The sequence below is a fragment of the Nilaparvata lugens genome, chromosome 3 (genome assembly GCF_014356525.2).
Source record: "Nilaparvata lugens isolate BPH chromosome 3, ASM1435652v1, whole genome shotgun sequence".
Classification (NCBI taxonomy): Eukaryota; Metazoa; Arthropoda; class Insecta; order Hemiptera; family Delphacidae; genus Nilaparvata; species Nilaparvata lugens.
The window spans coordinates 54,042,025-54,055,783 of NC_052506.1; the positions used below are offsets into that span (position 1 = coordinate 54,042,025).

The 13,759-nt window shown below is 35.0% G+C and overlaps 1 protein-coding gene across 1 annotated transcript in view; it reads left to right on the plus strand.

The window, feature by feature from the left end:
- The first annotated feature begins 728 nt into the window (after nt 1-728).
- Nucleotides 729-13,759, plus strand: part of LOC111053672 (neuralized-like protein 4) — a 91,903-nt gene continuing 78,872 nt past the window's right edge. The window contains 4 exon segments of the mRNA XM_039424030.1: nt 729-975; nt 2,993-3,094; nt 3,791-3,901; nt 5,249-5,432. Of these exon segments, the coding sequence (XP_039279964.1) occupies nt 790-975; nt 2,993-3,094; nt 3,791-3,901; nt 5,249-5,432 (583 nt within the window). The 5' untranslated portion in view covers nt 729-789.

Below are 13,759 nucleotides of genomic sequence, written 5' to 3' on the forward strand. Positions count from 1 at the left end.
GAATGATCTGAAAGATTGATAGCCTGCGATTTTAATTGGATCTGTACTGTCGTTAAGCCTAGCTTCAGTTAGCACTATGCAGTTAAACTTGTGCCCCAATCCCTGTAAATTTGTTAAAAAATCATCAAAATTTCTCCTAGCTACGTATATTTTGGTGGATGACTGAGAACCCCAATACCCTGCAGTTTCCAGCAACTTCCAAATTATTAAACTTGCTAGTAAAATTAATCATGTCTTCGCACTCAGTTGCCGGCCGGTTAAATTTCAATCCTGATTAATTTCATGAGAATCAATCAGAGAAGCCTATTAAATTTTCCGAAAAAGTCTTGTCTGATTGGTTCTCGTGAAATTAATCAGGATTAAAATATAACCAGTTTTTGTGCAACCGGCACCCTAGTCTATACCGTACTTCTTTGAACCCAACGATCACTGAAAATATTACAAAAATACATTACCATCACGGTACCGTATAGAAATAATGAAAAATATGTTCAAATACCAGAACATAAATATAGACAGTTTGAATACTTGAGAATCTAATTATTTAAAGTACCGGTAATACAGTATATAAATAATATCAAAGTTGAACAAAATAGTTATTTTGTTCTCATTGTCAATTTGAATTTTGCCGCGCCGGCCTATGCCGCCTTTGGTTGAACAGCTGTAAACAGCTGTTTATTGTTCCACTTCCAGTGAGAATTATGAGAAGAGAAGAGAACCAGAAACACCAGAATACAGAATACAGTTCAAAGAAATGGCGAATTCTTCACAATTCTGTGATGTTCGTGGATGGTGATTTATCAAAAAACATTAATTATTATGGCTTTTTTTCATCAAAGATGCGGAAGTCGTATCAAACTGAGTAATAATGATCGAACAGCCAGTAGAAATATAGCAGATTTCAATCATGGATTAGTGTTAAGTAGGGAACCTCTAATAGACAATCAGTTGTTTGAAATCAAAATCGATCGAAAGGTAATGTTTATGTTGGGTTAAGCCTTTTCATTTTACACTCATTCATAAAAATAATGCCTTTAAACTTTTTCATATATGATTACAAGTATATTACTTAGTATAATAATATAAAATGGAGTCTTAAAGTTCTTTTTCAAGTTTCTTGATATTTTTGTTTTTACTGTAGTCTATTAAATTTTTTAGCAGATATGCAATTGCAATTTTGCGGTTGCTTAAATAGTCTTATCTGTCACAATGAAAATAAAATAAAACTTACTAATTTTATATACTTGCTCTTCTTTACCGGTAACTCAGAAATTTACTGTTATTTGGCATTTTCCAATAAGAAAAATATGAATTCATCTTTTTTCAATGAATTTAGCTATTATCCTTTAGAAAATCAATTGTTAACCTTCTATGACTACATCGAGATTGAGTATCTAGATTATTAGAACCGTGTTCCCGGCCATTATTGATTAAAATCCCAATTAAACGAGCGTTATAGTTAATTCGGTGTGAATTCAGAATGTAAGGCCTTCTATGGCGCGCGTCCTCTTATAGGGCTCGAATAGGCTTACACATCAGAAACATGAGACTAATCCTGCAAACAAGCGCCCTGTTAAAAATTAAGAGCGTTTATGACGCTCGTTTAGGCTAGTTGGGGTCTTTATGTGAAATTCCTCAAGAGGCGTTTAAGTCTACTTAAACTTAAGATTTTTATATAAAATGAATGTAACTTATCTTTCAAACTTGAAGACAAGTTGAAAAGAACATGAACTTAAATTCACTATACCAATGGAGACCCTTCTTCAAGTTTTGTTGATGTTGAAAATTTTTGAATTTTGTAATTAACTAGAATCTTAAAGGAAAAATCCAACCTACAAATGGAAAAATGCGTCATTAAAACCATTGTCTCAATATGTATAAACAACGGAATAGAACAGTATGATACAAGAAAAGTGAGAAGAAAACTGAAATTAATTAGATTGAATTTATAATCATATACTTTTGAGGTTATAAAACTTCACTCACTTTACCGTTTTAAAATCGCCCATTTAACTCAAACCTTTAAAAAACTTGGAATTGAAGTTAACTTGATTAACGTAAACAACCCTTAAGCAAAGACTCGAGCCATGTGGCTAGAGTACCTTTAATGCCATCTGTCTCATCCATTACTTACACTTGTGGGATGGATGGCGTCATAAAACTAAATTATCTTAATAGCTGTGGCCCGGTTGCACAACAGCCGGTTAAATTTTAACTGTATAATTAATTTCACAAGAACCAATCAAAAAAGGCCTTTTTGATAAGACGGCTTCTCTGATTGGTTCTCGTGGAATTAATCACGATTAAAATTTAACCGGTTTTTGTGCAATCGGCACTGTGAGTCGTCGTGGCTAAAGCAAATGACCTATAAATAAATTTATCAGATTCCAAGATTCATCAGATTTTATCTTGTATGAACTTTATGTTGGCCGATGTATTACAATATTGTTGGCTACTCTATCGATTTCACGGTTCATATCTAACGATTCATCAAAACTAATAAATTCATATTTTATGTGCTCCAGCCGCGACCACTCTAACCACGCGGCTCGAGTCATCGCTAAGAAGTTGTAAATCTCCTAGTTCTAGTCTATAATCATGAATTATGGTATATTCACTTTGAGAAGCTGATCGGGGTCACTAGTTTGACAAAATATGACGTGTCTGTTTAAACAAGGAATATTAATTGGAAAGAAAAAGTAAAGGGTGAATGGCTCAAGAACTGCTCAAACTTTTCAATTACGGTATTTCCGAAATCTGGCTAACCAAAACAGCAGATAATAAGGATTTTGTTACTTAAAATAAAATCGGCTGAATATAATATCATGTTTTTATATTGTCTATTCTATAAACTGGATGTTACTTACTTTACTTTTTACTGGATGTTAGGTCTATCTTAGGTGCTATAAGGTCTATCTTTATTTTAATCGTATTGATTAAGTTATGCTAAAAAAATCAAATTCAAATGAGATTGCTTTTAAATTGTTGCCAGGTTTACACATGGACAGGAAGCTTAGAAATGGGAGTTACCTGCTCCGATCCCGAGACTATGACTTTTCCTCCCATAGCCATTGATTTAAGAGGAGGATCATGGGTAAGTTTTCTTTCCATTAGTAGTCAAATCTCACTTCATCGAGTGGATTGTATAATTCAAATACTGTAATCATTATGTAATTATTATGTCGGAATGAATAAATGGGCGAGGTTACCATAAAAATATTTTTCCATGTCTGTTATTGGATGTGCCATAGAATTTCTCATCTAATCAATGTTAATCTATTGTGTTTACTCATCAATTTGAATTCTGCGGCTAAATTGGTTCTTTGCTTCAGAACTTGATCTGTATCATAACTTTATTTATTACTCAAGTGTGGTATTCTAAAAAGAACATATCAGGAGGATAAATTTTATCTAATTAATTTGTTTCCAAAGACCATGTTTCTAAAAGTGTTTATAAATTCAAAAATAGAAAAAGGTAAATAAAACTGAAAGAAACGTACATGTAACAGAAATACAAATCTTTGTCATTGTCACTTTTGTTGATATTAATAATAATAAAATTAATAATATCGAGTGACCTGGCTGGCTCAGGTCTGGTGTCAGAGTTTTCAGTTCGTAATTGATCAATTTCAGGGTCTATGACATGACCTAACGACTGCTTTTTAGGAAGCCGGGACCGACGGCTTAACGTGTCCATCCGAAACACGGGAGTGGCCCGAGATAAATATCTTACCTGGGCCGGTATTTGAACCAAAACTTTTGTTGATTATTGATTGGCATTCTATTTCAGATAATGTCTGGCAACAACATCATGAAAGATGGTCGGTCGATCAACATCAACATAGTGGACTTGGACAAGGTGGATGAAGGAGATGAAATTGGAGTCATGAGAACAGCTGAAGTGAGTTAACTCAGTAATGTTGATTGGTGAAGCATTTCCATTTCTGACCTGAACCTTATTCCGAGATCTTGGATACTAAAAAGAGAAAGAAATTGTGGATGTTTTTTAGGCATAAAAAAACAATAAGGGCCTGTTTCCGAGCTCGGGATTTAGCCAAGTTCTAGATTTTGAATTGCTGGAGTAAGAAAATTGGCTTTCCGAAACGGGGTGTAGTCGCAGTTTTTATGATGTATAATTGTTGTAGCTATGGTGAAAGTGATATTTTCGAACTCAAAATTTAAGTGATTTTATTCTATATTTTGTGAATATTTGAAGTTTGGTTTTTGTTTTAACGGAAGTTTCATTATCAATCTATCTAAATTTAAAATTCTTTGTTTTATTCTGATTCATAGTTTCAGATTGAAGATTTGGTGTTGAAATTGAAGTGAACATAACCTACATAATATTTGGACGATTTGTGACAAAATCAGGAAATTGAAGAAGTTTTGGGCAATAGCCTGTTTTTTCTTTTCCGACTATTGTATTGTACGCTCTATCAAATAAATAAATAAATGATAATCTTTCTTTTCTCATTTCTATAACTGGAAACGTTTTCCTTGGCGAAATAAAACATTCTTAAATAATTCTAAATAGCTGAAACTTTACACTAGTTTCTCTTTATTTTATTTTGTGTTCAATTTTCTTGTTTTTGAAATTTAATTTAAACGTGGACTGCGACTAAGCCCCGTTTCGGAAAACCAATTTTCTGCCTCCAGCTGTTCAAAGTCTAGAACTCTGCTAAATCCCGAGATCGGAAACCGGTCCTAAATTATTCCGGCCAGGTGTACTAAAAATACACCCCATGCTAATTTTCTCTATTCAACTGCGGAAGGTGTCTTATTATCTCCCTGAGGACTAGTGTAATGACAAAATCTATGATAAGTAGAAATCACAGACAAAAACCTTGGAAACAAGATGACCACGAAAATGAGCAGGATTTCGTTATATCGTTTGCACCTAAAATATTTCAAATTTTTCTGACAGAAAATTTGGAAACCTATCCTCTACACGTTTTGATATTTGTAGTTTTCCTTTAAAATACTTGAATAATTAATTCAATTATTAATATAGTATGGTAACTATATGGTTATTAATAACTGATTAACTGTAAAAACCTTTCAAAATATTTAAAAAATATTTCTCATTAGGCTACTTCAAAATACTTTCCATTAGCCTATAACGTTTTTGTGCAAGAGATAGACAACAATTTATGTGCTAAAAAATTTTAATCTACAAAAAAATTAGATCAGTAGAGTATTAGTTCAGTTTTTGTTTATTCACTTGGCTCATCTATCTCGTATTTTTCAGGGAGAACTTATCTTTTTTGTCAATGGAATCAGTCATGGAGTAGCAGCGACAAATTTGCCAAGTAAGGTGTTTGCAGTTGTGGATCTGTATGGAAAAGTTGTTCAAGTGACAATCACGAAACCTCCGTTGCCGGCTGCTGTGGATTCTGCAAGCCGATTAGACGCTCATCAAGACACACAACAAAGTGAGCCATTTTACAAATTACCACCGTACGTTATTCGATTAATATAATATCTAATGCGATACCGGTAACATCGAATTAATATCATCCAATTCAATGAAGATTGTCGAATAAAAACGAATTATCAATTTACAGCCACTGTAAAAAGTACGGTATGGATAAATACCACATTAGTCATAAAAAACATTATATTGAAGAATGTTGATTTTTCTCCAAAGTTCGATATGCGTCATCTTCTCTTCTTTTCTTCTCTATACTTATAAAAGGCTAAGCCCCGACAGACTGAAATCACACCACAGCCCAAACTACTGAGCCTAAAACCTTGAAATTTTGCACGATTGTTTATGGTAGCCTGAAAACATCCACTAAGAAAGGATTTTCAGAAATTTGCCCCCCTGAGGGAGCTGGGGCCCCCCAAAATGTTGTACTTTTTAACCGCTCATTGCACAGCAGTCATGAGGAGCTTTTTTGTTCAGCTACGAAAAAAAATTAGATCTATGCAGAAAAATTCCGATCAGGAGCACAGGGGGTCCAGGAGAGGGCATTTTTCGAAAAATTTTATGTAAAATCACACTACAGCTCAAACTAATTGTCCTACAGAATTGAAAATTTGCACAAATATTCTTCAAACATGCTAGACGCGCACTAAGAACGGATTTTGAGATATTTTGCCTCTAAGGGTTTCAAAGGATGAAAAAGGATCATATTTAGTAAGGTTATGAACATGGTAAGGTGAATGCCATATGAAACTGAGATAATTGACACATGATATTCTAACATATGTTATAATCATTGGAAAGCTTAAAATAATTTCATCAATCAGCTGATCGAATTTAATTTTCCATAGATTGAAAGCGCCAGCTTGCCACGTGTTTGTTCCATTGTTGTATGAGTCTCATACATTCCGATTAGAACAGAGCACAGAGATTTTCTTTGGTTAGGAGTTTGTTGATAATTCTTTTTTTCAAATTTTATTGCAAACAAAAATCACATTGAAAAATGTCTTAATAGACAACAAGATTTTAAAAAACAAGATGTCAAACATAAACCTATATTCATTTGTAGCATGGCCAGAAAAAGACAAACTTGAGTACTAGCCGTGAGTTCATTCAATATAACTCATATTTTTGTGTTAATATTTTGTGAACAAGAAGTACGAGTTGATGAGAGATGTGAGTAATATCTTTTATTTGATCTAAATGGTTATTCATATTGTAGTAGTCGGGGTCACTTCAATCAAAGTTTTTTATTTTGTAGCTAATAAATGTCATACATATTGATTGTTCATAATGTAAGTGATTAAACTAATCAAAATTAATGGCTTACTGGTCCTTCACAGAACTTATAGTATTCCTGGTGATTGAGCCTGTCTTTTTTCAGTGTTGACTATTAATAATAAAGCTTTATTTACAACTAGCTTACCTGGCGAACTTCGCCAGAAGTCAATGTACACTTCACTTTATTTGGTGAATCATGAAATTTATCTGACAATCAATATTTTCATTCACATCTAAATACGGAATTCCTATGTGCTTAGTCATGCAGCATTCATTATTCCCAAAACATATTCTTATCAATCAATTGGTAGTAATATCTAACAGTAAAGTGTTGAATTAAAAAAAAATAGATAGGATAAATTATTGTTTCAAAGATGAGTTCAATGTTTTCATAGTTGTTGATTGTCAATAGTTGGTCCAGGAAATATGCGATGTATGATGAATCATCACCAGGAATTACATATTCTTTCCATCTTCCATTTTAGGATTTTCAGGATGAAAATAAGCTAAGCTAAATTCAAAAAAATTGTGAATTATTCTGACATTCTTCAGTAATAATAAATGCAATATGAACAACTCTCTTCCATGAGGTGAATAATTTTTTCCAACATTTTCCGGTTACTCAATGATAGGGGAGTGATAATTATTTGTATAGGTCTTCTAAGGAACCATTATCTACAGCTGGTACCAATCAACTACACTTCAACTCCAAACTACCGTTGTAATACCAGTAGCCTACACAATTTATCATAGGGTGACGTGTTTATTACAGCTGGTAACTTTCGATGCTAAATCATATTATCTCAATATGATCTTGAATCATTATCATCTTTCCGTTCTTCGGTAGCCGCTAGGCCGACAATTTCGAAAACATAGGCCTGTAAAGTAGATTAATAAATAATCATTATTAGCCACCCTATTGAAATTTCTGGTCAGAAACCATCCCCAATATTCACACAACATATTCCCAAAGTTTTATGCCGTTATGTTAAGTATTTTTCAAGTCATAGGGAACAAACACACAAACAGACATTCATTTTTTATATATATATAGAAGATAGAAGATTTCATTCGGCTCAAACAAAAGCCTCTATAAATGGAGGTAGAATGATAAGGTTGACAACTTTCAGTTCTGTTGTTTTAACTTTTTTTTTTAAATCACTTTCAAAAAGTTCATGTAGTACCTACTATTGTGTTTGAGACACTTCTGGCGCTATCATAGTTTCACAACTATTCTGTTCCACACTCCTATCTCTTGCAGTTGTTAACCATATCTATAATGAAATGAAGAGTTGGCTTATACACGTATGGGATAGGAAAATTATGTTTGACGCATCACCACTTCTGAACAACTGGACTAATTAACTTGAAATTTTGCTTATAGGCTAGATTCTTAATTAACCAAGGATGGTTATAGGCCTATTTTAAGTTCTTTAAAATTTCATTACATCAAGTTTTCAGATTATCAAGTTTGAAAATAGATCCTTGCGAAGCACGGGTTCCTGCTAGTTAATTTTATAAATTTACAAAGTAACAAGTGTTTTTCCGTATGCATTGTGGAATAGATAAGTGGAGGTTAATTGATGAAGTGGCAATTATAAAGTAGTGGGATAATTTGATTTTTATTTTATTCTATTCTCTAAATTTCCAATTATTGAATTCTCTTCTAATAAAACATAACAGAATACTTGAAATTGTCACATTCATCGCAAATTGGCAATGAACCTATTTCCCACAACATTATCAGTTTTCAAGTAAATAGCTTACTGCTCTACATTTACTGCTCTAACTAATGCATTTCTAGTCACTTTGGATATTCACCATGATATTATTATTATTAAATTTATTCAACATGCCATGTTTTTAAATTCTATTCTTTATTGAATCTATTAGAAACTAGCCGGCAGTTTAGTTCGTTTGCCTTATCCGTCTAGCCAGGGGGATCGGCCCCCTGGATCCCCGGCTCAACCATCCAAAAATTGAGGCGACATTCGAGCTAGGTTCCTTCCTTCAAAAAGTCAAAAGTGACTTTCAGGATCGATTCAATCACCAGTTTTATTTGAATTACTTGATACTTGATACTTCATACTTGATGTCTTCGTCCTTGACTGGGGGTACCAGACAGACTGTGTCAAAGATTTTAAAATATTCTAAAATAGTGGCTCCTCAGCCAGCTCAGTCAATGAATAAATTGGTCTATTCATTAATGCCTGTCTGATGAGAGAGCAGAATCTAGTGCGAGGTTTATTTCTCACTTCAATTGGGAGTCTGTTATAAAATCTTAGTGCAGCTGATGGAAAACTTCTCTGCGTGCCGGCCAACCGGCTGCGAGGAACTTCCAGATTGGTAGCATGGCGAGTGTTATGGCTGTGAATTTCGTTTCTTCTCACCAACTTATGCTGATTGTCCCTGACATAGATCAAGGAGGACAGAACATACTGACTGTATATGGTGAGAATTTTCAGTTCCTTGAAAAGTGGCCTATAATGATCTCTATGTCCTGCAAAAGAGATGATTCTGATTGCCTTCTTTTGCAGTAGTAGCACATCGTGACAAGAAGGTGCGTGTCCCCACAGCAGTAGTCCATATCCGATGTGACTGTGAAACAGGGAATGGTAAGCTGATAACAGGTAGTCTCTGCAGACAATATGTCTCAGCTTCCTAAGCAGGTATATCACCCTGGACAATCTCTTGCAGACTTCTGTCACATGGTAGCTCCATCGCAACCTGCTGTCTATCCAGAAGCCCAGGAACTTTACTGGCTCTGCCTCCAATGTTGTCCTCTTTAGGGAACAGACCAGTAAGTTTGTTTTATCATAATTTAGCATCAGCTTGTTTGCTGCAAACCAGGTCCTGGCGACATTTAGTTGGAGAACTGATCTTTCCACCGCTTCTTCCACAGTTTTACCTCTAGCAGTCAATGTGGTATCATCTGCAAAGAGTATGGAGCTCTCATTTGGGAAGTCATTCATAAGCAGGATGATAAGCAGGGGACCCAACACTGAGCCCTGTGGCACACCATGATCCACATTTTTAATGCCTGATGAGGCTCCCTCAAGTGAGACTACTTGCCTTCTATTTTCTAGGTAGCTTCTTAGTGTGTTCAGTACTGTTCCCTGTACACCATACTTCTCCAGCTTCTTGATAAGTATACCATGAGGCACACAGTCGAACGCCTTGCTCAGGTCGCAAAGCGTGATTGAAAAAAAATCTCCATACTCGAAAGCTGACTGTATTTTTTCTGTCAGGGACATAAGTGCACTAGCAGTTGAACGACCACCTCTAAAACCATGTTGGGCCTGGTTGAGGAGGTTGTTTCTCACAAAGAAGTTTGTGATTTGCTGCTTCATCTCGGTTTCAATAACTTTGGACAATGTAGGTACTAAGGAAATAGGTCTGAAGTTTGAAGGAAGTTCTGTATTTCCCTTCTTATGAATTGGCAGAGTCCTTGCTAGTTTTAATGTGTCAGGGAAAACTCCTAATCTGAAGCAATGATTGACTGCTGTAGCCATTTGCTCTGCGATGGGATCAATGGTGTCTTTCAATACAAATGTTGATAGGCCAAATATGTCCTGAGTTTTTGAAATTTTCAGGCCCCTGACAATACATTTGAGTCTATCAGTGGTTATTTCCTCCCATACATCCATCCTTTGTACCGTGTTAGTAACATTCTCCACCGGGTCAGTGTCTGCCACAGCCATATTAGTCAATACTTCTTCGACAGAACTCACAAAAAAGTTATTGAAATTGTCCGGACTAATATTAGATCTCACTCTTGGCTTTTTTGGACGATGTCTGTTTATGACCTCCCAGGCAGCTCTACAACTATTTGAAGCATTTTCGATGGTGCATGTGTTATACACTCTTTTTGCTTGTCTCACCATTCGCCTGTACAGTTTGTTTTGTCTCAAATATTGTCCATACTTTTCCACTTTCTCCTCCGGGATCACTGCTGACTTGTAACAATGGTGTAGTAATGTCACCAAGTTTTTTTGTTCGACTAAATCTTCAGAAAACCATGATTTATCTCTTGGATAAGAATGAGAACTTCTTGTACCTCTCAGTTTTTTTCTTTTGATTTTTGGAAAAACTGAGTTGAAGACACTCATGTATCCAGCAATCAACATGTCAAAAGCAAATTCAGGTCTTGTCAGATTCAGAACTTCTTCCCAGTCTATGCTGTTTAGCTTGCTACATAAAAGAGGTATGAGTTCGTCTCTTACTGGTCTGCTGTTGAAGCTGTAATCTGAGTGCCATGTTGGTGGGGGCTGACTCCTCGTACTCTGTTCCAATGACAGAACCACTGCGGAGTGATCTGACAGCATATCAATGACTTCAACCGTGCACTCCCAGGAATCAAAGTTTGAGACAACAGTGTCCAAGCATGCCGATCCTCTTGTTGGGAGCTGATTCACAATAAAAAGCCCATGTCCTCGAAGAAGGTTTGTGAAGACATCTCTCACCCTGGATGGGGCCTCCAGATGAATATTGAAATCCCCTCCAATTATCAACATTGAATCCCGCTTTTCTGTGAGTGAAATCAGGAGATCCTCCAGAAGCTCTATGAATTGCTTGAAATCACCATCCGGAGAGCGGTAAATGGAGACCACAGTGATGGAATGTTCAATTAGTTTGATTGCCACAAGCTCCATTGATAGCTCCACACAGTGACACCGAACATCCAGTTCCACATACCTGATACCTCTCTTCAAAAAAATTGCTGATCCACCATTTCTGTGGATGCGCCTTGAATAGATGCTAGCCAGATCCAGTCCACCTACATTCCCGTAAAAATCAGCCTCCTCCTCTCTCAGCCAGTGCTCAGATACACATAGAATGCTGGGGTCAATGTCCTCTATGAAAATCTCAAGGACATCTGATTTTGTTCTAAGACATTGGACATTGAAGAATATGAAATTCAGTTTCATGTCCAGTTTTCTCAGAACTTTCTCCTGATTTTCTAAGTCTACTTCAGTACCCCCCCCCCCTGAAACCTTTTGAATAAAAAACGTCTCAAGGTGATAAATCTAGGCCATTTCGTACTATCCATTATTTCTTCTTTCTTGTGTCATATTCCACACCTAGTTTGAAACTACAATAGGTATCACTCTTGCTATCCAACTTTTCGATCATGATACTTTGCCCTGGAAATGACATAGACATGAAACTTTTTACATTTTCCTCGGTTGTTCCTTTCTTAACTTTACCCAGATGAAACCACGCCTTTTTCTCTCCCACCAGGATAGATTTGGGTCCTAATTCATCATTTAGATTACTAGATCCTACAATGATTTTTTTATTTGGTTTAGACATGTTTGTTTTTGCAGCCTTTGCATAATTCATTTCACCTTTGTCCTTGCTATCTGCTCTCTTGCTTTGTGTATTTTTACTGTTGGTAGATAAGGTGTTTTTTCTTGAATTATTATTTTTTCCTTTAGTTACAAGTTTCCAGTTTGAATGTTCATCGTCTTCATTTTCATTTGTCAAGTCACATAACTCCATTCTACTTGAAAAAATGTTTAAATTCTTTTGCTCAGCCGAAAAAGCCGTGTTTATTAATTTGTTAGCATCAATTTTGTTTTTTGATTTGTCATTAGTTGCATTAACACTTAAATCAAATGCATGTTCGTCACGATATATTTTCGTGTTGTCATTATTTATTAAAATAGGTACAGGATGCATAGCACTAACACTAGAATTTACTAATTGTTTTACACAAATTGAATTTACATTGTTCGTTACATGGGAGTATTTCTTCTTCACTTTTTTCATTTGCATCTTGAACATGTAAAACTTGGGAATGTTCATGTAACTGTTTGCACATAACCTCACTTGATTCTATTCGTTCAACACGCTTATTCAATTGCAAGTAATTTTTATTCATTTTACTCATCTCGTCAAGAATTTCACTTAAAATAAAATGATCGTCACTGTTTGAGTTCAAACGGCTGGTTTCATATTTTTTTGACACAAACTTTGCATGCTTAGATATGATATCTCTTACCTTGCCCTTGCACGCTTCACAATACCACACTGTTTTGTCACCTAGATCACATATTTTCCGATATTCTATTGTTACAATGTTGATACACTTAATATGATACCAGTTCGCACACAAACCTTCACAATTTAATGCACTTTCATTTTCTTTTACTATTTTACAACAGACTCCGCAGTTTGACTCGACACTTTCATCCGCCATCTTGTCTTACAGTAATTATGTAGTGCAGGGTTGCGAAAATCTTTATTTTCATTAGAATTATAAATATTCAGTTATTTCTTAATTATAGACTTGATTAAGATATAATGAGAATTATTGAATTTCAGTCCAATAGTTCTTTGAAATTTGAAACAGTAATGATGTGGAAAACTAAACAAATTACTATATCTTACACTCACCATATTTAAGTATGAATTTACTTGAGAAATATAGAAAAATGCATTGAAAACTTGTGAAAAGAAACCATCTAATTTAGCACCACTATTACTGAAAATAAACCTCTCTGTACACTTTAGTTTTTACACTTTCAAATTCATTTGTTCCTGAAAACCCTGGAAAATCATACTCAAAATCCCAAAAATATTAGACGGACCTGTGTACCAAATTTGAAACATTTGTGTCTATAAGATAATGGAAAATTTAGAGAAAGCTAATTTTGAGCGTGAATCTTCGGCGAAATATTAGAGTCCTCTCAACATAAGATATTTCAAAGACATTTGATCACCTCAGATGAACCTCCTAAATTTGATTATTTTTTTGTGAATTAGTTTTTGATATAGATGAGGAAACGCAGAAAAACACTGAAAACGATGAAAAACCGCCAATTTTGGGCGTATATACGGCGTAATAGAAGGTCCTCTGAAGAAAACAGTCTACCCCAACTGAAAAATGTGAGAAAACGATAGGAAACTCAGTAAAACTACCTATCCTGGACATATCTAAGACAATTCAAGCTGCGTCTACACCAAAGTTATTAACAAAATGCTAATAACTTAATCCTTATAGATTCTATTAGATTGAACATAACTTATCATACACATGATGAACATATG